The sequence below is a fragment of the Clarias gariepinus genome, chromosome 16 (genome assembly GCF_024256425.1).
Source record: "Clarias gariepinus isolate MV-2021 ecotype Netherlands chromosome 16, CGAR_prim_01v2, whole genome shotgun sequence".
Taxonomy (NCBI): Eukaryota; Metazoa; Chordata; class Actinopteri; order Siluriformes; family Clariidae; genus Clarias; species Clarias gariepinus.
The window spans coordinates 4,515,511-4,536,957 of NC_071115.1; the positions used below are offsets into that span (position 1 = coordinate 4,515,511).

General features: G+C 41.9%; 1 protein-coding gene across 1 annotated transcript in view; it reads left to right on the forward strand.

The window, feature by feature from the left end:
• Positions 1-19,219, forward strand: part of LOC128544618 (multidrug resistance-associated protein 1-like) — a 39,513-nt gene extending 20,294 nt beyond the window's left edge. Inside the window, exons 2-32 of the mRNA XM_053514847.1 lie at positions 838-1,014; positions 1,116-1,232; positions 2,084-2,213; positions 3,753-3,889; positions 4,004-4,068; positions 4,229-4,357; positions 5,351-5,557; positions 5,742-5,919; positions 6,752-6,913; positions 7,057-7,149; positions 8,235-8,438; positions 8,633-8,779; positions 8,914-9,001; positions 9,918-9,987; positions 11,017-11,143; positions 11,238-11,414; positions 11,506-11,673; positions 11,792-11,975; positions 13,159-13,231; positions 13,653-13,770; positions 13,929-14,097; positions 14,437-14,478; positions 15,269-15,579; positions 15,719-15,918; positions 16,447-16,573; positions 16,745-16,846; positions 17,808-17,954; positions 18,039-18,197; positions 18,315-18,481; positions 18,616-18,810; positions 18,921-19,219. Of these exons, the coding sequence (XP_053370822.1) occupies positions 838-1,014; positions 1,116-1,232; positions 2,084-2,213; positions 3,753-3,889; positions 4,004-4,068; positions 4,229-4,357; positions 5,351-5,557; positions 5,742-5,919; positions 6,752-6,913; positions 7,057-7,149; positions 8,235-8,438; positions 8,633-8,779; positions 8,914-9,001; positions 9,918-9,987; positions 11,017-11,143; positions 11,238-11,414; positions 11,506-11,673; positions 11,792-11,975; positions 13,159-13,231; positions 13,653-13,770; positions 13,929-14,097; positions 14,437-14,478; positions 15,269-15,579; positions 15,719-15,918; positions 16,447-16,573; positions 16,745-16,846; positions 17,808-17,954; positions 18,039-18,197; positions 18,315-18,481; positions 18,616-18,810; positions 18,921-19,029 (4,479 nt within the window). The 3' untranslated portion in view covers positions 19,030-19,219. The remainder of the gene's footprint in view (positions 1-837; positions 1,015-1,115; positions 1,233-2,083; positions 2,214-3,752; positions 3,890-4,003; positions 4,069-4,228; positions 4,358-5,350; positions 5,558-5,741; positions 5,920-6,751; positions 6,914-7,056; positions 7,150-8,234; positions 8,439-8,632; positions 8,780-8,913; positions 9,002-9,917; positions 9,988-11,016; positions 11,144-11,237; positions 11,415-11,505; positions 11,674-11,791; positions 11,976-13,158; positions 13,232-13,652; positions 13,771-13,928; positions 14,098-14,436; positions 14,479-15,268; positions 15,580-15,718; positions 15,919-16,446; positions 16,574-16,744; positions 16,847-17,807; positions 17,955-18,038; positions 18,198-18,314; positions 18,482-18,615; positions 18,811-18,920) is intronic.
• The last annotated feature ends 2,228 nt before the right edge of the window (positions 19,220-21,447 follow it).

Below are 21,447 nucleotides of genomic sequence, written 5' to 3' on the forward strand. Positions count from 1 at the left end.
ATAAAGAACGGGCCAAAATGATGTGATAGACTAATAAAGTCATAATTAGTTCAATTTATTGTTTCTAAAGCAATAGAAACTACAAGCCATCGGATCAGGGGGTACCCACTGTAGTTTTGCCCGTATGTTGTTGTTCTTTTGGCTTAATTTTTATTAAATAAAATAATGCCAGAGTGAAAAAAGTTATATGTTGTCCGCCTGAGGTTTTATTCGCCTAATACAGTATTGAAACCTGCTATGATATTATCACTTACTCACTCCCCGTCTTTACCGCTTTATCCTGTATTCAGGGTCGCGGGGACCTGGAGCCTATCCCAGGAGGCTTAGGGCACGAGGCGGGATACACCCTGGACAGGGTGCCAATCCATCGCAGGGCGCTATGATATTATAACATTTACATTTACATTTAGGCATTTGGCAGACGCTCTTATCCAGAGCGACTTACATTTTTATCTCATTACACATCTGAGCAGTTGAGGGTTAAGGGCCTTGCTCAAGGGCCCAACAGTGGCAACTTGGTGGTTGTCGGGTTTGAACCTGGGATCTTCCGAACCGTAGTCCAATGCCTTAATCACTGAGCTACCCCTGGCCCTTATAACCACAGCGATTCTAACAGTTACATTTAATGTAACAAATCATTTCTCAAGTTACCTTCTGGCAAAATAGAAATATTGTGATTACTAGAAATAAAAGAATATTTTATTAATAAAGTTTATTCTGATATTTACCCAAAATAATATTTGAGTGTTTTTTGTGCGTATTATAGATAACGAGATAATATAACTTGTTTCGGTAGAATTTGGTTTAGAATTCTGTCCATTTTGTGTCTGTGCTCAGGATTCGAATTTGACGTGGCACACACGAACCCCAGGACTGACGAAGTGTTTTAAGCACACGGTTCTAGTCTGGATCCCCTGTTTCTATCTGTGGGTTTGCAGTCCGTTTTACGTCTTCTATCTCCGTTGCTTCCATCATGGACGCATCTCGCTCTCCAGACTCTGCTGCGCCAAAACGGTGAGAGCGAGGATAACGGTAACATATCACTATAGTAGACTAGATCTGCATATAACATCGTCTGAATATCTACTGTATGTACTGTATGTGTGTGTGTTTAGGCTCTGGGTATGTGCTTGGTGTTATTGGGGATTTTGGAGCTGCTCTATGTGCTGTTTCAGAAGGGACCAGATCACATGGTTTTGCTCCTGAGCTCCATCATTCGCAGCCTCACCATGGTAAGAATCTCTTCACCTTGTTATCTCTCATTTCTTCAGTTATGCAACTTCAATTACAATGCCCTTTTAGACAGATTGCAGTGTAATGCTCAGTGGTAGGTGTGTCGCCCGGGTTCGATTCCCAGCCAGTGCCCAAACCCCCCAGCCACTGGATGCAGTGCCGGTCCCAAGCCCGGATACAATGGAAGGGTTGCGTCAGGAAGGGCATCCGGCGTAAAACCTGTGCCAAGTTGTAGTGCGGACTGGGCATTCTGCTGTGGCAGCCGAAAGACCAACAACACCTGCAATAGCATTAAAAAAAACTGTAGATAAACTCTCATGCCTCCAGAGGTTTGTATAGTGGACACTATGCATGATGGGTGAATCACTCCATGCGCTTCTCTACTTACTTACTACTTACTTCCCTGACACGCCCATCGCTCTAGAACAGGCACAAGCTGGACTTCATCATTATCAGGTCACATGACCTTTTTCCCATTGCTCTAACGTCCAGTCTTTATGCCCCCTAGCAAACTGTCTGATGAGTCTCACTAACAAGTGGTTTTCTTATAGACACACAGCTGTTTAGTTTCAATCCTGTGAGCTCTCATCACATTGCGTGTGTGTGTGTGTGTGCGTGCGTGCATGCATGCGTGTGAGTAAATGCTTTTACTTTCACTATTAAACCTAGCTCTGGCTTTTACTGTTAATTTTTTTTTTACCATGCCACCTCACCGAGTGTTTAAGTGATCGCCATTTATAATTTTTTTTACAACCACATTGGCTTAAAAACCAATAGAAATGTTGTGTTGTCAAATGTCTATTATGTCAGCAGTTTAAGACTGTGAGTTTTCGTATATGTGTGTGTTCAGGTCTTGGCGGTGTATCTCATCCATCTGGAGAGAATAATAGGCTGCCAGTCCTCACTATTTCTTTTTCTCTATTGGATGCTGACGGTGATTTGTTCGATTGTGAACATCCAGACCATCCTGGAAGAGGTCTGTCTGTCTGTCTGTCTGTCTGTCTGTTTGTCTGTCTGTCTGTCTGTCTGTCTGTCTGTCTGTTTGTCTGTCTGTCTGTCTGTTTGTCTGTCTGTCTGTCTGTCTGTCTGTCTGTCTGTCTGTTTGTCTGTCTGTCTGTCTGTCTGTCTGTCTGTCTGTCTGTCTGTCTGTTTGTCTGTCTGTCTGTCTGGATGTTTGTCTGTTTGTCTGTCTGTCTGTCTGTCTGTCTGTCTGTCTGTTTGTCTGTCTGTCTGTCTGTCTGGATGTCTGTCTGTCTGTCTGGATGTTCGTCTGTCTGTCTGTCTGTCTGTTTGTCTGTCTATTTGTCAAATGACATTAAATGAAACTAGTTAAGATTTCAACAGTAATTACGCTTTTATTTTTTTTAAATTAACTTATACAGTTAAGATTTATTACTTAGATTAGATTTATTTATAATCCACTTCAGTATTGTTTGTATTTGGCTCAGTGGGAGCTTTTTGATCCGTTAGTATGACAATACACACAAACAGTTCTAGTTTTATTTTCAGTTTCTTTACATGAATACACAATTTTAAGCAGTGCTAATAATAATTAATAATAATTTTAAACTGAAACTTTAAAATGCTTCAGTTCATAATCCTTCAAGTCTAAAATATTACCATGTCTGATATTTCTTTTAAACAGCAATATGGTGCTAGTTATTGTTTTTTCATTTCCAGTCCTACTGATTTTAGCTAATAAATAATGAATCCTGTTTAAGAGATACTGGACCATATTAATGTGACATATGTTTTATGATATTTGGAATTAAATAACCTCTGCGCTCAGGGTGTATTAGCATATGTTTATGGTCGTATACATTAAAGATATAATTATTCGTCACATTCACTGTAAAGCAGAGTGAAATGATTTTACATCCCAGTGAGGAGGCTGGGGTCAGAGCGAACAGGTTACAGCGCCCCCTGGAGGAGATAGGGTTAAGGGCTGTGCTCAGGGGCCTTGCGATTGACAGAAGCCACGCCTCCTTCACTAGGACTGATAAGTGTAGAGACAGAAGCCACGCCTCCTTCACCAGGACTGATAAGACTTTGGACCCCTGTATCAGGGAAAGAACAGAGGAATGTAAAAGCGGCGTGTCAGTGCAGGTCGTGTAACAATCCGTTCCGACGGATTAAAAGTAATTGTTAGTTTTGATGTTTACGACTTTACTGCCTCACACATTACTAAAGGATGCCGGGAGGCGAGTCTTGAGCTCTACATTATTACTGTGTCATTCATGAAACATTTAACGACATACATAAACATGCTTACACATGCGTAAACACTCACGCACACACACATGCACACATAGTTTCCTAGATAGCGCACAGTAATCTAGGTAACTACAGATCCCCCCCCCCACACACACACACACACACTATCCAGGAGAATTCCTCCTCCAGTACGAATGTATTCTCAAATCGTTGAACCATTCCCATCCCTGTTGAGTGTGTGATGGTCTTCCTAAGGCACTCAGGTGTGTTTAATGTTTCATGTAGACATTACATCATGAGCAGAGCTTTGTCTGGGTTTTTGCAGAGTTCTCCACGATGGCTGCTGTTCTTCTCATGCTTTTCCCTGGAGCTCGTCCAGCTCATCCTCAGCTGTTTCACTGATCGGCGAGCGGACGCTCAGACACCAGGCCGCGTGACGCAGGTTTCACAAACACTTACAGTCCCTCATTTCCGCTTGTCTCAGTAAATATAATGTGGAGGATGCTCAGATACCCAGAACACTTTGATCTTTACCACCTCACTGCTGTTTCCCCAGAAGAACCCGTGTCCGGTGGAAGATGCTTCTTTTCTCTCGAAGACATTCTTCTGGTGGTTCACTGGGTGAGGACGATATACTTCTATATACATGGACACCTTTGGAAACTAATCACTAACACTAGACACATACATCAGCACACTAAACACATGAATGTTGAATCAGGTTATTGTGAGTGTGATTTTATTTATTTATTTATTTATTTATTTATTTATTTTTCCCCAGGCTGGCTGTGAAAGGTTATCGATCACCTTTAAAACCTGAAGATCTCTGGTCTCTCCGGGAAGAGGACACGTCGGAGAAAATCATCAGTGATCTGGAGAGAGAGTTGAACACACAGTGTGCTGAGTTACAGTAAGACCTCGCGCGTTCAGTGACATCATCACGTAGAGAAATACAAAAATGTGCAGGAAACGAATGTAATCCAGGGCGGCGTGATGTAGTGTAGGGGCGTTACTGTTACTGACCTGTAGTTTATTATAACATCAGGTCCTAAAGAGTTCGATTTCTCTCACTCCAAGGCAACTCAGAAACTCAAATTTTGAAATATCTCAACAACTTTATTTGCACAATTGTTATTATTATTATTATTATTATTATTATTATTATTATTCAAATTCAAATTTTATTTTATTCTATTCATTTATTAATTAATTAAAAAATATTATTATTATTCAAATTTTATTTTATTCTATTCATTTGTCAATTAATAATATACCTTTTATTATTATTGTTATTATTATTTAAATTCAAATTTGCATTTGAATAATAATTCAATTGTTGTTATTATTACTATTATTATTATTATTATTTAAATTCAAATTTTATTTTATTCTATTCATTTATTAATTAGTAAAAAAATATGATTATTATTCAAATTTTATTTAATTCTATTCATTTATTAATTAATAATATTTTTTTTATTATTATTGTTATTATTATTCAAATTCAAATTTGCATTTGAATAATAATTCAATTGTTGTTATTATTACTATTATTATTATTTATTTAATTATCAATTATCTTAGTTGTATATTTAATTGATGCATTTTTAAAATAAATAATTCACATAGGTCACGTTGTACACAGAACGATGTCTTTTGGGACACTCATTTATCTGTGCCCTGGTGAGCCGTGCGCTGCCATCTGTTGGCATGTTACAAAACTACAGTAGTCTCAAAACTTTTTGATACCACTTCATATGTTCAGTTTAAATAAACAGTTTATTGCTTTACAGTATTGGATTTTTAATAAACATGAACTCTAATAGCACGTTTTATTATTTTTAAAGGCGTTTTGGCTCTATGGGATTTCTTTGCATGTGCTTGTTTCCTCCTTCACGCCCAGCCAGGAGCGGATCGGGAACCCGTCTCGAACCCTGAGCTGTAGGATCACGGAGCAGACGCAGTTCCTGCAGAAACTGCGCCAGGAGCAGAGCGCCGGGTTCCTCCTGCTGCGCGCGCTGGTCAAAACCTTCGGGTCGTGCTTCCTGTCAGGGACCATCTGTCTGCTCATCCACGACGCCTTCCTGTTCTCCATCCCTCAGCTGCTCAGGTGCAGGAATTTAGAAACTTACGCATTGCATCAGTAGTGTATTAAATCAGAACAGGAATAAAATCATTACATTCGATTAAACGTTACAAGATTAAAGATACAAGATTCAAAAGTAGCCGCGATGTTTCCGTGTGATTTATTCGGAGGCTTTGATCTTAGATCGTGTTTTCTTTTCGTCCCTCAGGCTCCTGCTGGACGTGGTGAGTGATAAGGACGCCCCCGAGTGGAAGGGTTATTTATTCGCCTCCTCCATGTTCCTGCTGTCGTGCCTGCAGTCGCTCTTCAATCACCAGTACATGTACAGCTGCTTCACCGTGGGCATGAGGGTCAAAACCGCCATCATGGGTCTGGTCTACAGGAAGGTAGCGTCTCATCACGTCCAGCGCTGGCGTTACAGACACACTCCGTCTTGTTCTTATTATAAACATGAATATTAAATATTAACACAGTTATATGGAACAGGAGCGTTAAATAATAATTAGTCTCATGTCTTCCCTTCAACTCCCTCTGTTTGTCTCTCTCTATCCCTTTTTGTCTCTCCCCCATCTGGCTCTTCCTTTCTTCGTCTCTCTTTAGGACTGCCTAGCTTTCGTTGTGTCTCCGTCCTCTTCTATTACTTCGCTTTTTCTTTCTCTTTATCTGTTCTTCCCTATTTACGTCCCTCTCTGTCCTTATCGTTTCTTCTGTCTTTCCTTTATTTCTCTCTTTCCTGTCTCTCTTTTATCTGTTTCTTTGTGTCTCTCTCTTTGTCTCACCCCATGTCTTTCTCTCCCTTTCTCTCTGTGTCCTTTTCTGTTACTCCTCCATCTCTTTCTCTCCCTATTCACTTCCCCTCTCTTTTTATACTGTTTGTCTTTGTCTTTTCTTCTGTCTCTCCTCCTCTTCCACACTCTGTAACTGTGTCTCTTGCTGTCTCTCTGTCCTTTCCTGTCCCTCCCCATCTGTCTCTCCCTCTTTTTCTCCATCTCTTTATCCACCTCTCTCTCTCTCTCTCGCTTTTGTTTTCCCTGTCTTTTTCTTTTCTTTTGTGTTTTCTTTATTACTCTTTTTGTCTCTTTCTCTCATTGTCTATCTGTCCCTTTTTGTTCTTTCTTTGTCTCACCCCATGTCTTTTTCTCTCTTCCTTTCTCTCTCTATCTATCCGTCCCTTTTTGTCTCCCTCTGTCTCACCCCATCTCTCTCTGTGTCTCTCAGTCTCTGGCGATCAGCAGCACTGCACGCAGGACATGTACAGTGGGAGACATAGTGAACTTGGTGTCCACCGACATTCAGAAGCTCATGGACTTTGTAGTGTACTTTAACGCAGTTTGGATGGCGCCGGTTGAAATCGGCCTGTGTCTTTTCTTCCTTTGGCAGGTAACAGAACGGAAACTACGGAAAATTATAATCTGATTCATATTCACTGGCGGGTTTATGTCTAGCCGTGCGAGAAATCATCTCAGTGTGTTGATTACAGATATGATATGAACAGATATAATTTAGTGATTGTCACCCCGTAGCTTCTAGGCTCCTCGGCTTTAGCTGGTATCACCACCGTGATCTTTATCTTCCCTCTGAACGGCCTGATCGCCAAAATGCGCAGCAAACTGCAGGTAAGAGATTGTTTTAATCTAAATAAAATAAAGAAAGGTTTTTCTGTACGTTGGTCAGAACTCGCTCTCTCAGTGATCTCTTTACATGTAGGACCAGAGACCAGTCTCAGAAACATTTTCTGTCTGTATGTCTGTGGATTCAATAATCTACTTTATTTACAGAGAGACACACAGACATGTACGTGGGCTTCAACAGAATCTAAAAAAGAAAAACCCAGAAATCACATTGTATAATTTTTGAACAATTTATTTGCGAATTACTGTGTCAAATAAGTATTTGATCACTTGCTTCCTGCATCGCACGGAAGTTTCCCCTGCTTAAGTCAGCCCATGTCCAGGCCCATCTGAAGTTTGCCAGGGACCATCTGGATCCAGAGGAGTTATGGGAGAAAGTCCTGTGGTCTGATGAGACCAAAGTAGAACTTTTTGGTCTTAATGATGAGTATCATCCCAATAATACCATACCTACAGTGAAGCATGGGGCTGGAAGCATCATGCTCTGGGCGTGTTTTTCTGCATAGGGGACAGGACGACTCCACTGTAAGGAGAGGATGAACGGGGCCATGTATTGTGACATATTGGGCAAAAACCTCCTTCTCTCAGTCAGAGCATTAAAGATGGGTCGTGGCTGGGTCTTCCAACATGACAATGACCCAAAGCACACAGCCAGGAAAACCAAGGAGTGGCTCCGTAAGAAGCATACCGTATCAGGGTTCTGGAGTGGCCTAGCTAGTCTCCAGAACCTAAATCCAATAGAAAATCTTTGGAGGGAGCTGAAACGCCGTGTTGCTCAGCGACAGCCCCGAAACCTGACAGATCTGTATGGAGGAGTCGGCCAAAATCCCTCCCTCCTGCAGTGTGTGCAACCCTGGTGGAGAACTACAGGAACCGTTTGACCTCTGTAATTGTAAACAAAGGCTTCTGTACCAAATATGAACATTTTTCGACTCAAGTGATGAAATACTTATTTGACACAGAAATTCACAAATAAACTGTTAAAAAAAATCATACAATGTGATTTTGCAGTAAAGACTTCTTCCGCATGCTTTAATGTGTGTGTGTGTGTGTGTGGTGTGTGCACTCAGGAGGTCCAGATGAAGCACATGGATGGACGTATAAAGCTGATGAACGAGATTCTAAACGGGATAAAGATCCTGAAGCTCTACGTCTGGGAGAAAGCATTCGAGGATCGAGTCCTGAGTTTCAGAGAGAAGGAACTGAAAGCACTGAAAAAATCCCAGATCCTGTATTCCATCTCCATCGCCTCCTTCAACTCCTCCACTTTCCTGGTATTTCCTGTCATTGAAACCTTCTTTCTCAGGCTTGACGTACAACCAGGCCACGCCTTCTTTTTTAAGATGGACACACACGATGGAGTCCACGTCTCCTTAATTAGGGATCACCACCAGTGTTGTTCCACTGTTATGAAATCCTAATTGAACCTGGTGTGTTTGTGTGTGTGTGTGTGTGTGTGTGTGTCTAGATTGCTTTCACCATGTTTGGATGTTACGTGCTTAGCGGTAAGTCTAACTGTCTGGACGCCCAGAAGGTCTTCGTCTCTCTGGCGCTCATTAACATTCTAAAGACGCCGCTGAGTCAACTTCCCTTCTCCATCAGCACCATCATGCAGGCGAGTCATCGAGTCTAACGCCCTCTGGTCCTGCCGACTGTAGTTTAGAATATCATCTCAGTTTAAAATAAAGAGCGTAATAATGTACAGTATGTACTCTATACATGTATAAATCAGAACAATGTTGTTTTCAGGCTCTTGTGTCTCTCAGACGTCTGGGAACGTTTCTGCGTCAGGACGAGCTCAAGGCAGACGCTGTGTTCAGAGCTCCATACACTCCAGGCGAGTGTGAAGTCACCTGTTGTCATTTATGCTGAGCTGGCATTTGGCAGAGTTACGAGGGGTGTTCAAGTCAAACCGGGACTTTCCTTTGCTCAAAGAAAACAGAATATAGTTACAGTATGAGAGTAAAAATCTACTTTATCTCTCTATATAATCCATTGCTACACTAATGCACTTATCCCAGTGTTTCACTAGTGCTTCATTTTCTCTTTACACTGGAGCCATGATCATTCATATCCAAGACGCCGGCCTCCCAGGAACTCCTTTAATAGCCGAACATGTGGAAATGTCTTGGAGTGAGGTCAGGACTGTACGGGGAACGTGGCGATAACTCCCAGCCGAGGTCCTGTAATGTGTGTGAGTGGTGTTGGTGAATGACTGTGTGTAAAGTTCACACACACACACACACACACACACAGATGCCTCTCTTTTATACTGAAGCCCCTAAAATCTGAAGATGAAAAAAAAAACGGACATAGGAGGAGGAAATAGAAATCTAGACCACATGGTTTTTTTTTTTAGCCTTACTTTTTTTCCTTATTTATTTATTTATTTTATTTATTTTGTCCATTTTCATGGATTAGGCGTTCCACTCGCTAAATGTTCACGAGGACGACTGCAGTGTGCTCCGAGTCACCTCGGCCGGGATCCTCATTCATGGACTTACGGCTTCATTCACCATAAATGTCATCACAAGTCCCGGTTTGATTTGAACACCACTGATACTAAGTAGAAATACAGCCACTTGACTGAACAAATCAATTTATGATAAAAATGTTTTTGCACCCAGATGAAGACTAAGTGAGTTATTAATTGATATTATTATATTCTGTATAGAGAAGACTGCCGGAGTGCAGTGTGGCGTCACTCATACGTTACAGGATTTATACATTTTTATCGTTTTCTCTTCCCTCAGACGGCGAGAGCATTGTGATAGAGGACGGCAGTTTCAGCTGGAGCAGAGACGATGCTCCGTGTTTAAAGAGGTGAGTAGCACAGGGTCCAGAATATTAGAAATAAACACTAACTCTAATGCTAACAAGTAAAGAATAAAACTTGTAGGCTTTCAGTTGATGGAGATCAGAGATCAGATCATTCACGTGATCAGATAGAGGGAAAAAAAACAGTGCCTGGGTGTGTTTTATTTCTCTTATAACGCAGCAATTTGTCTACTTTTGTTTTTGTTTTATTTTATTTTGTTCTATTTAAAAGACACTTTAGTGGTTTGTTACAGGCATGTAAATGTAATACATAAATAAATAAATAAATACATAAAGAACATTTGCCATATCAATGTAAAATATTCTATTACAAGAAAAGCTAAAATGTATATTTTTAAATTATTATAAATTATGTAAAAGGAAGTTTTAAAATATGTATTCAGTTTTTTTAAACATATTAATTAATTTATTTAATGTAATAATTTACATAGCAACTATATGTACACATACCACCCCCCCCCCCACACACACACACACACCGGTCACATGAACAGAAACATCTTTAATATTGAATAAACAATTACATTCAAATCTAAATAAATTAAATAAATATTATTTATACAAATTATTATTATTATTATTATTATTATCTAATAATCACAGTGATCTTTATTATTATTATTATTATTATTATTATTATTATCTGATAATCACAGTGATCTTTATTATTATTATTATTATTATTATTATTAATATTATAATTATTATTATCTGATAATCACAGTAATCTTATTTATTATTATTATTATGATTATTATTATTATTATTATTAATATTATTATTATTATTATATCACAGTGAAATTATTATTATTATTATTATTATTATTATTATTATTAATATTATTATTAATAATAATATTATTATTATGTGATAATCACAGTGATCTTATTTATTATTATTATTATTGTTATTATTATTATTATTATTATTATATCACAGTGAAATTATTATTATTAATATTATTATTATTATCTGATCATCACAATGATTTAATTTCTTCTCATTTATTAGAGTGAGTGTGAGAGTGCCTCACGGCTCGTTGGTCGCAGTGGTCGGTCACATCGGCAGCGGAAAATCCTCTCTTCTTTCTGCCGTACTCGGGGAGATGGAGAAAATCAGTGGGAATGTCACAGTGAAGGTATAAACCAAAAATTCCAACGAGGAGTCTGATTGAGTCCACAGTATCTGTAAGCAGGAGGTGTCTGACGCGTTAGTGTGTGTGTGTGGGTCAGGGTTCGGTGGCGTACGTGCCCCAACAGGCGTGGATCCAGAACACCACTCTGAAGGAGAACATCTTGTTCGGGCAGGAGATGAAGCAGAGCTGCTACCAGAGAGTGCTGGCGGCCTGCGCCCTCCTCCAAGACCTGGAGAAACTGCCTGGAGGAGACGACACCGAGATCGGAGAGAAGGTACACTCACCATGACGATGATGATGATGATGATGATGATGATATATCAGTAATGTGAAATTGATTTGATTGGATTTTCTTTGGTGTTCAGGGTCTGAATCTCTCCGGTGGTCAGAGACAGAGAGTGAGTTTAGCGCGAGCTGTTTACAGAAATGCTGATGTTTACCTGCTGGATGACCCGCTGTCGGCCGTCGACTCAAAAGTGGGTCAGCACATCTTCGACAAAGTCATCGGGCCTAAGGGGACACTGAAGAACAAGGTAAGGTCGTGGAGAGTGTGCGCTGAAAGAGCTGAAGGAGGAGCTGAAAGAGATCCCGAGGGCTAAAGGAAAATTAGGAGAAAGGATTAGATCAATAAAGTTTTGTTGTTGTGTTCAGACGCGCGTGCTGGTGACCCACGGGTTCAGCTTCCTGCCCCAGGCCGACCTCATCCTGGTGATGGAGGACGGGCAGATCACGGAGGCGGGCTCGTACAACCAGCTGCTCGAGAGACAGAACTCGTTCGCCGACATCCTGAAAATCTTTTCCAACACCAGGCACAGGGAAAGCTCCTCTAACATTGGTGAGAGATCCTCCGACTCGCTGGTACAGAAATCCAGGAAGCAATGAGTGGAATGAAAGGAGTGAATGATTAATTATGTAATGACATGCGATTGATATGCTAATGAGGTAAACATCCGTTGAGAAAAAGACATCAAAGGCGGTGATTTTCAGAGTTGGAATTTGATGAACTTCCTCCTCCTGTTTAACTTTAGCATTACACACACACACACACACATACACAGCACGTGCGCGCACAAACACACTAACAGAAACACTTATCTGTTGGGATTTATGTTTAGTTTTTCCAAAGGGAAAGGTCAGGTCAATTTGTTTTATTTTTACTTTATATTTTGCATTAATTATTTTAGGACCCTCTTTATTTGGGGGGGGGGGGTGAAATAATCTGAGTTTTCATTATTTCTTGTGGGGGAAATAAGCATGCTTCCGGAACGAATTATGCTTGCAATCCAAGGTTCCACCGTAATGTACACAGGGTTGGGAGACTTTTTAAAGTAACTAATTACGGTACAAAATTACTGTCATTAAAAAGTAACCGGTTACATTACAGCGTTACCTTCTGATAAAAGTAACTAGTTCGAGTACTTATCTCGAGGGGGGGCGTAAATTGTCTGAATAACGGATTACATTTTTAAAAAAGTAACTAAATAACTAAAACGGCGTTAGATTACTCGTTACATCAAAAAATAATCCAAGTCCTCTCACCAAACTCTCAATCCAAGTTACACTGGATGTACAGTAATATGTCTAAGATATACCTAATTATTTGGCAACTCGTGGCTCAATAATTAATTATTATTTGGTTCATTTATAAATTATTGGAAATGACTTACTAACAACATAATACGTACTTTATTATTTATTTTTTTTGCATATTTGTCACTGTCAAACAAATTTATATATTACACTAAAATAACCTGAGTAAATACAAAATGCAGCTTTGAAACGATGACTTCACTTATTAAGCGGGAAAAGCTGTCCAAGCCTGCCTAGCCTGGCAATAAGTCCGGGGCATTGTTTTTTTTTTTCACAGCACTGTAAAGTACATCAGAATGTATTTCATATTCCAATAGAATATAAAGAATTATGAATTGTACAGTATGTATTATTAGATACTGTAGATAGATAGATAGATTGTCTTTTAGAGCTCTTCACCAAAGCCGGGTTCTCTCGTTCTCCTTCAGGTCGGAAGAAATCAGTGTCGCGTCGGAGCATGACGGATTTCCCTATAGACCTCTCACAGGAGCAGCTCATCAGGTGACACGCCGCCGTGCTGGTTATTTATCTATATTTACATCATAACTGATCTGTAATTGATTCAGTAACTACAGTGAAAATGACAGGAAAGGTGATCTTAGGAGATGATAAAAGAAGAGATAATAAACGGACAGAACGCAGCATAAAAGAAATCAGGAACGTCTGGAATGAAATTTTTCTGTAAACATGTAAAGGAGTTCCTGGGAGGCCAGTGTTTCAGACATAAATCAGACAGGCAGTCCGATCCCGCTCTGCGATCAGTGCATTAGTGTAGCAGGTGATTACTGTATATAGAGAAATAAAGGGAGGTTTTATATTATATAACTCTAATAACCGTGTTTTGTTAATCTGCATAATGAAATGTCCCGGTTTGACTCGAACGGCCCTTAGTCATTATTTGAGGTTTTCTGTGTTCCTGCAGTCGAGATGTGAGCAGTGTCGGGATTCAGACAATGGAGACTTTATCAGACTTAGAACAGGAACAGGATACGGAGGAGCTGGGAACATTACGTGAGGCTGATACAGCGCTTACTGGGAGGGTGAGACACACACACACACACACACACACACACACACACACAATATTTTACACCCACAGGTTTGTTCATAACATAAGCAATGGAAAATACATCTAAATACATTGACTGTCCACTTTATTACGCTTCCTGACATCAGTCTGTTCCCACTGTACCTCCAGGTGAAGCTGGATATTTACAAGGTGTACTTCAGGACCATCGGGCTGGCCTTCATCCTCCCCATCATCTTCCTCTACGCCTTTCAGCAGGCCGCGTCCCTCGGGTATTACTACTGGCTGCAGGATTGGGCCAACGATTCTGTCCAGGGTTGGGCCAACGATTCTGTCCAGGGTTGGGCCAACGATTCTGTCCAGGGTCGGGCCAACGATTCTGTCCAGGGTTGGGCCAACGATTCTGTCCAGGGTTGGGCCAACGATTCTGTCCAGGGTCGGGCCAACGATTCTGTCCAGGGTTGGGCCAACGATTCTGTCCAGGGTCGGGCCAACGATTCTGTCCAGGGTTGGGCCAACGATTCTGTCCAGGGTTGGGCCAACGATTCTGTCCAGGGTCGGGCCAACGATTCTGTCCAGGGTTGGGCCAACGATTCTGTCCAGGGTCGGGCCAACGATTCTGTCCAGGGTTGGGCCAACGATTCCAACGATTCTATTTACTGCACGAAGAACCAAACAGATGTGAGGCTGGCCGTGTTCGCGGCTCTCGGCTTCGCTCAAGGTGTGTACTGTATGACGAATTCTGGCAGAACACTTAAGACATGATGATAATGAAGTTATGGTTAATTACAGATTCTGCTGTTGCACCTGTACAACTGATACAATCATCCAAAACACGATATCGGAGCTTAAAAGTGTCTTGGGTGATAAAGTGCATTTTCAGACAGGATTATATAACACGTTTTTCATAATACTTAACATCTACTGATATATATTTTTTTAATATACATACACATTTATATTTTTATCAGATAAAAAGTATCAGATTTGTTGAATACAGTTTCATGGCCTTTTATGTCCGTGGTGTCCGTTACTTTTTCGAATTCGAATCTTTCAATCTTAACTGTCACTGAGATGAAACTTGGCTAATTTAGATTTCACATGAAAAGACATTCTAATACATGAATCAGTTCAGATGTTGCAACATAAATGTGACATGGTTACGGACACTACAGATTTTTCGCTTTTTAACCTTTTTAACAAAAACCGATTTAAGCAACAAGCATTTACAGGTCATATGCCTACAGAATTCCACCAATTTTCATATCAATACGAATATGAATAATTAGCATTTTAAATGATTACATTTTTGTGGCACATGTAAAATCATCTCTCCAATACGACTGAAGTTAGCTCCTTGGAATTTTTAGGGAAGCAAGATCGATCACTTCCATGTTGCATAAACTTCAGAAGTAGCTTCTTTGACTACATACACTTTCTGTATTATATGTACAACATAAAAAAATATGTATCCACACACACCCAGGCAAATGTATCTGTTTCTATTCGAGGGATCGCCATCTTCGCCACTACGGTTGCCATCTCGTTAGGAGGCATCATCGCTTCTCACCATCTTCACCTCGACCTCCTGCACAACGTCCTGCGCTCGCCGGTGTCGTTCTTCCAGAGCACACCCAGCGGAAACCTGCTCAACCGCTTCTCCAAGGAGGTCGACGCCATCGACTGCATGATCCCCGACGCCTTGAAGATCATGCTGGGGTACGTCTTCAAACTGCTGGAGGTCTGCATCATCGTCCTCGTGGCCACACCCTATACCGGCGTCGTCATTCTCCCTCTCGCTCTGCTCTACATCTTCATCCAGGTTTGGGCTTCATGTCGCGTGATCACTAGTATAAACAAGTTCCTGTTCTCACTTACACCGCAGTAGCTATAATGTATGGAAGGGTTTGTGTGTGTATTTTAATTACTTTATAATTAACATGTCATGTTGTTCCTTTCAGAGCTTCTACGTGGCGACGTCCTGCCAGCTTCGCCGCCTGGAGTCGGTGAGCCGCTCTCCCATCTACACACACTTTAACGAGACGATGCAGGGAGCGAGCGTGATCAGGGCGTTTGCGGAACAGTCGAGGTTTATCCTGCAGGCCAACAGCAAAGTGGACCATAACCAAACCTCATACTTCCCCAGATTCGTCGCCACCAGGTCAGAGCTTTCACATCCTCATCGTCATCACACGAAAAACAACAGAGAATACAAAAGGTTGATACTCTAGATGATTCACCACAAGTTCTCAATGTGATTATGGTCTGAGGACAGGTTTCCTAGCCACGGATGCGAAGTTTCCGTGTTTTGTTCCCCGAGCCACTTATCACTTTATCACAGTTATCACTTTTGCCTTATCGTACTTAACGAGCTCCATCAGTCTGGGAATAGAGCTCCATTGTGCTTTTTTCATCACCCAACTGTTGCTCTCGCAGGATGTTTCTGTACCGCTCTTTATTCAAGGCTTTGCTCTTAGACAAAATTATGAGTGAGCAGGGTTCCCTGGCTGGGCGGCGACCTCACGCATGGATGGTTGGACCGGTGCTGGCGCTTGACGAAAAGATCTAAAAACGCAGAACCTTTGTGAAAATGAACATTTGTGTCATTCTCAAAACTTTTGGCCCCTTAATGAGGCCGACACCCGGGACCGGAAATCCGACTCACATTAGCGTGTTCTGGTCTGTCTAGATGGCTTGCTGTCAATCTTGAGTTTCTGGGGAACCTCTTGGTCCTGGTGGCTGCGATCCTGTCCGTGACGAGGAGGGAGTATCTGAGTCCCGCAATGGTCGGCTTGGCCGTGTCACACTCTCTGCAGGTACGCGCGTGATTACTGCACCGCACATCCACAACCTGCGTCTCCTTCTCGAATTAGGAATGTCACTATTTATCTATCCGGTGTGGATGAAACATCTAAACGATGTGACATTACAGTCATTGACTCATGCATAATCTGAATTAAATTGTAGTACTGATTGTTTTCCTGCAGGTGACGGGCATTCTGAGCTGGATCGTACGCTCCTGGACAGACGTTGAGAACAGCATCGTGTCGGTAGAGAGAGTGAGAGAGTACACAGACGCGCCGAAAGAGGTGAAGGCCCAATATCCAGTGTCAGTCCGAACCGGTTCAGTGCTTTAAATACCTGTGTCTGTATGTGGATACTGTGTGAAAGCCCTAAAAAAACAAGTTTTTCTATCAAATGTGACACAAAAAGGTGAAGATTTTTAACAATGGGATCATTTTAGTGACATCTGGTGGTCAAAAAAGGAAGTGCAGACCCTGTAGTTTTGGGGTTCCAGATAACAAATCTGTCCTTTTTTTTTTTTTTTTATGTATTATGATTGTTTAGGGCCCAAGCACTATAGGGTGCACAGGACCCTCTTGTTTTCCTAAGAATTAATATTTTATTTTCTTTCCTTTTGGACTTTTTGGGGGTCTTAACATCCTCAAAAACTCATGAAAATTGGCCGACATGTTGGAATCTTCTGCCATTAGGATGCCTGAGAGTCTGGTCCATGGCCGTAGCATGGGGCCCTCAGGGGCCCTCGCAATAGATTTTGCTGCATAGCTCGTACACACTTGCACGTATGCACACGAAACTTTCACACTTCATGTCCGGGTTATTTTGTGTTGTTCGCAAAAATACACCCGATGGATTTTGATATACTCCTCCTAGGGAATTTGTACGATCGCCAACAAACCGGGCCGTTGTGATCTAAAGACATCGAGGACGCAAAATTGCGGAGGGATTTTTGATATCTTAAACGGGTCAGCCATAATAATGTCTTAAACTTATGCTGAAAAATGACTTTGTGTGGCCTTATATTGAGTGACATCATATTGTGACGCCCCTTTTTCAGCATCTGCGGCCTATTGTACACATCACAAATGCTAACACTCTCACACCCACACACACGCATGCACACACACCCATACTGTACACACACATCACACACTCACATTACAGATGTTAACACTCTTACACTCACACACACACATGCACAAACACACTCATTAAATCTGCTTCTAAAAGGGAGTGGTTCTCTCACAGGCGGATCCGTCCATGGAGAACCTACGTCTGCCCTTAGAGTGGCCCCAAACAGGCACCATCAAGTTCCTCCAGTACGGCCTCCAGTACAGAAAAGATCTCGACTGGGCTCTGAAGGAGATCACGCTCAGCATCCAGGAGAAAGAGAAGGTAACCATTACATTGAGCATCTTAAACAAACAGGATAGAAGAAGGATGAACAGTGACGTCACACCACTCTCGTCTGTCTCTCAGATTGGGATCGTGGGTCGGACCGGCGCGGGAAAGTCGTCTCTGGCATTAGGAATATTCCGGATCATCGAGGCGACGAAGGGGAAGATCTACATAGACGGAGTGAACATCGCTGAGATCGGACTGCACGACCTCCGGTCTCGCATCACCATCATCCCACAGGTGGGAGCTCCACACACACACACACACACACACACAAACCTTTAGTGTTTCGCAGTAATGTATCATACGAATCACTCCTCATCTTTGCGTGTGTGTGTGTGTGTGTGCGCTGATCAGGACCCGGTTCTGTTCTCCGGATCTCTGCGCATGAACCTGGACCCGTTAAATTTTTACTCTGATGACGAGGTGTGGAAAGCTCTGGAACTCGCTCATCTCAAGAGCTTCGTGTCGGGTCTTCAGGACAAACTGAACCACGAGTGTTCCGAGGGAGGAGAGAACCTCAGGTACTCCGAGTCGCTCACTCAGGGCTCTCATCGTCAGGGTTACTGAGGATTTTAAACTTTATTCTCTGTGTGTGTGTGTGTGTGTGTGTGTGTGTGTGTGTGTGTGTGTGTGTGTGTGTGTGTGTGTGAAACAGTCTGGGACAGAGGCAGCTGGTGTGTTTGGCGCGGGCGCTCCTCAGGAAGACGAAGATTCTGGTTCTGGATGAAGCCACAGCAGCTGTAGACGTGGAGACGGACGAACTGATCCAGTCCACCATCCGCACACAGTTTGAGGAGTGTACAGTGCTGACCATCGCTCACAGACTCAACACTATTATGGATTATACACGGTACACACACACACACACACACACCATCATTATAAACTATACACGGCATACACACACACACACACGTGTCAGTATCTGGTTAAACACTCGGTGGTGTTCCTCACACACAGGGTGCTGGTGATGGACCGCGGTTCCATCACAGAGACCGACTCTCCCTCTAACCTGCTCTCACGCAGAGGACTCTTCTACAGCATGTGTCAGGAGGCGGGGCTAGTGTGACATCATCACCCTTCTCCTCCCGAGTGTAGGGTGTGGCTCAGGCGAGGCCGAGAGCGATGATCAGCACCTGAAGGAAGAAGATCTGCAGGACAGAACCTTCTGGAACTTTTTTTTTTTTTTTTGCATGTTTACGTGATGAAGGTTGTGATAAACAGTGTTACTCAGAGAACTCTCTCTCTCTCTCCCTCTCCCCCCCCCCCCTCCCCCCCTCTCTCCCCCTCTCTCTCTCCCTCTCTCTCCCTCTCTCTTCCACTCCCTCTCTCTCCCTCTCTCTTCCTCTCCCTCTCTCTCCCTCCCCCTCTCCCTCCCTCTCTCTCCCTCCCTCTCTCTCTCCCTCTCTCCCTCCCTCTCTCTCCCTCCCCCTCTCTCCTCCTCTGAAAGTTCATTTCTAATCTTACACATTGTGCTGTAAAACCTCTGCAACCTAAAGTTTATCTTTAACTTCTGGAACAAATCCATAAAACCTGCAGAGATTTATTCATAAATGTTAAAAAGCATCTGTAGCAGCGGTGTGTTTATAATCCAGTGATGTAGACGACGTCAGTGTTGAGTGTTTTGTACTGTATTACATTTGTATCATAATTTTTTTGTGTATTTATAAAAAAGAATTACAATTTCGGGTTCGCTTATCTGTACAGTGAATAAATAAAAAGAAAAAAAAAGATTTTATTTGAGCCTCAGCTTCAAAAATACTTTATCTTAGCTCAAATCAAATCAGCTCACTTCACACACACACACACACACACCACAGCTCTGTTTAAATCTCAGTGGTGTTGAGTAAGTTCCTCATTTCCACAGCTTTAAATCACAGCTTTATATTAACACACTCGTTCTGAGATCTAATTTAGAGTTTCTATATTAACGATTTGTACAAATTAATTAAAATACAACCTGAAAGTTGGGGCATTTTTTTTTATTTTAATTAAATGAAAACTAAAAGACTTTCACATCACATGAGCCAATATTTTATTCACAATAGAATCCTTTGTTGGATGCCCGTGGTCTTCGGGCCCTCAGACGACACTGCATCACTCATGGGCATGATCGTGGCACTGACGTTACTAAATGGGCCCAGGAATACTTCCAGAAACCACTGTCGGTAAACAAAATCCGCCGGGCCATCTGCAGATGCCAACTAAAACTCTATCATGCAAAAAGGAAGTCATATGTGAACATGATCAAGAAGCACCATCGTTTCCATTGGGTCGAGGCTCATTTAAAATGGACCGTTTCAAAGTGGAAAAGTGTTCTATGGTTAGGCGAGTCCAAATGTGACATTCTTGTCGGTAATCACACACACTGCGTCCTCCGGGCTAAAGAGGAGGAAGACAGGTACATTTTGACTTGAAAAATGAGCAAGTCTTGGTTTGCGAGTACCGTGTAACATGTATCACGCATGAGCTTCTTGTTTTGATGCCGAGCGTCACGTGATCCAAACCAATGGTTTTCTCTCTCTTGCGCGGCAGAATTCTGGCTAATCGTCTCCCCTGCTCGGTCTTAGTGCGCGTCTCTCACTGATATAATCGACTTCCGTGTGTGCGCGTGTGATGGATCAGATTTTATGTTTAGTGTTTAATTTGATGAGTTTTAATTGTTTATTAAGTACAAATAATTAATCAATTAATCCTAATGACTTTGTTAATGGTTTACAGCCCCATCTACTGGCAAGTTTAGCGTTACTTTAAACCTAAATTTCAGGTGTTCATGTGATTCAGAAAAAATAGAAAGTGCTTCATGCCGGCAACGATAACTATGGCTCTCTTAATCTCCGTGCATCTCTCTAATCTTTAACATTGCAACAGCATCGCTTTTTCACTCCATACACAAGACCATTAAACCTGTAAAAAATCAAACTTCTGTTTTTTTGTGTGAGGAAGGGGAGTTTATCTGACTGTCAATATGAACACCAAAGATTTGTTGAGAACAGTACAGTGAAAAAGCGGCTGCAAGTAAGTCTACAATAGCAGTCAGGAAAATTCAAGTAAACTGAAAAAGGGTATTTTGTGCAATGGAGTCAACACACTCACTCAAGACTAGACACACAAGACTAGATTCTATTTGTCCTGTTCAAAATCTGGCAGCTCCATCACAAGTGCTGCAGCTACTATAGCCAGAGCAAAAGCTGAGGCAGCTAAGGCACATTTGAAGTTTGCAGATAAGGAAGGTAAAATAATGGTGGAGAAAGCCAAACTGAGGGCAAAAATGTCATAAAGTGGTGTTAGAGAGAGAAACGGCTCTAGTACTTGGCCGAAAAGGCGGTAGAAGCAGCTATTGACATCAGTGGCCCCAGCCAACATGAGCCTCAACTGGAAATTGGTCCTGCAGACGTTATGCAGTGAACAAGTGAATATGTGGAACAGATGAGTCTATCCAGAATCTAGAATAACCATCAAAATCTCAAGAAGCTGCTTCCTTACC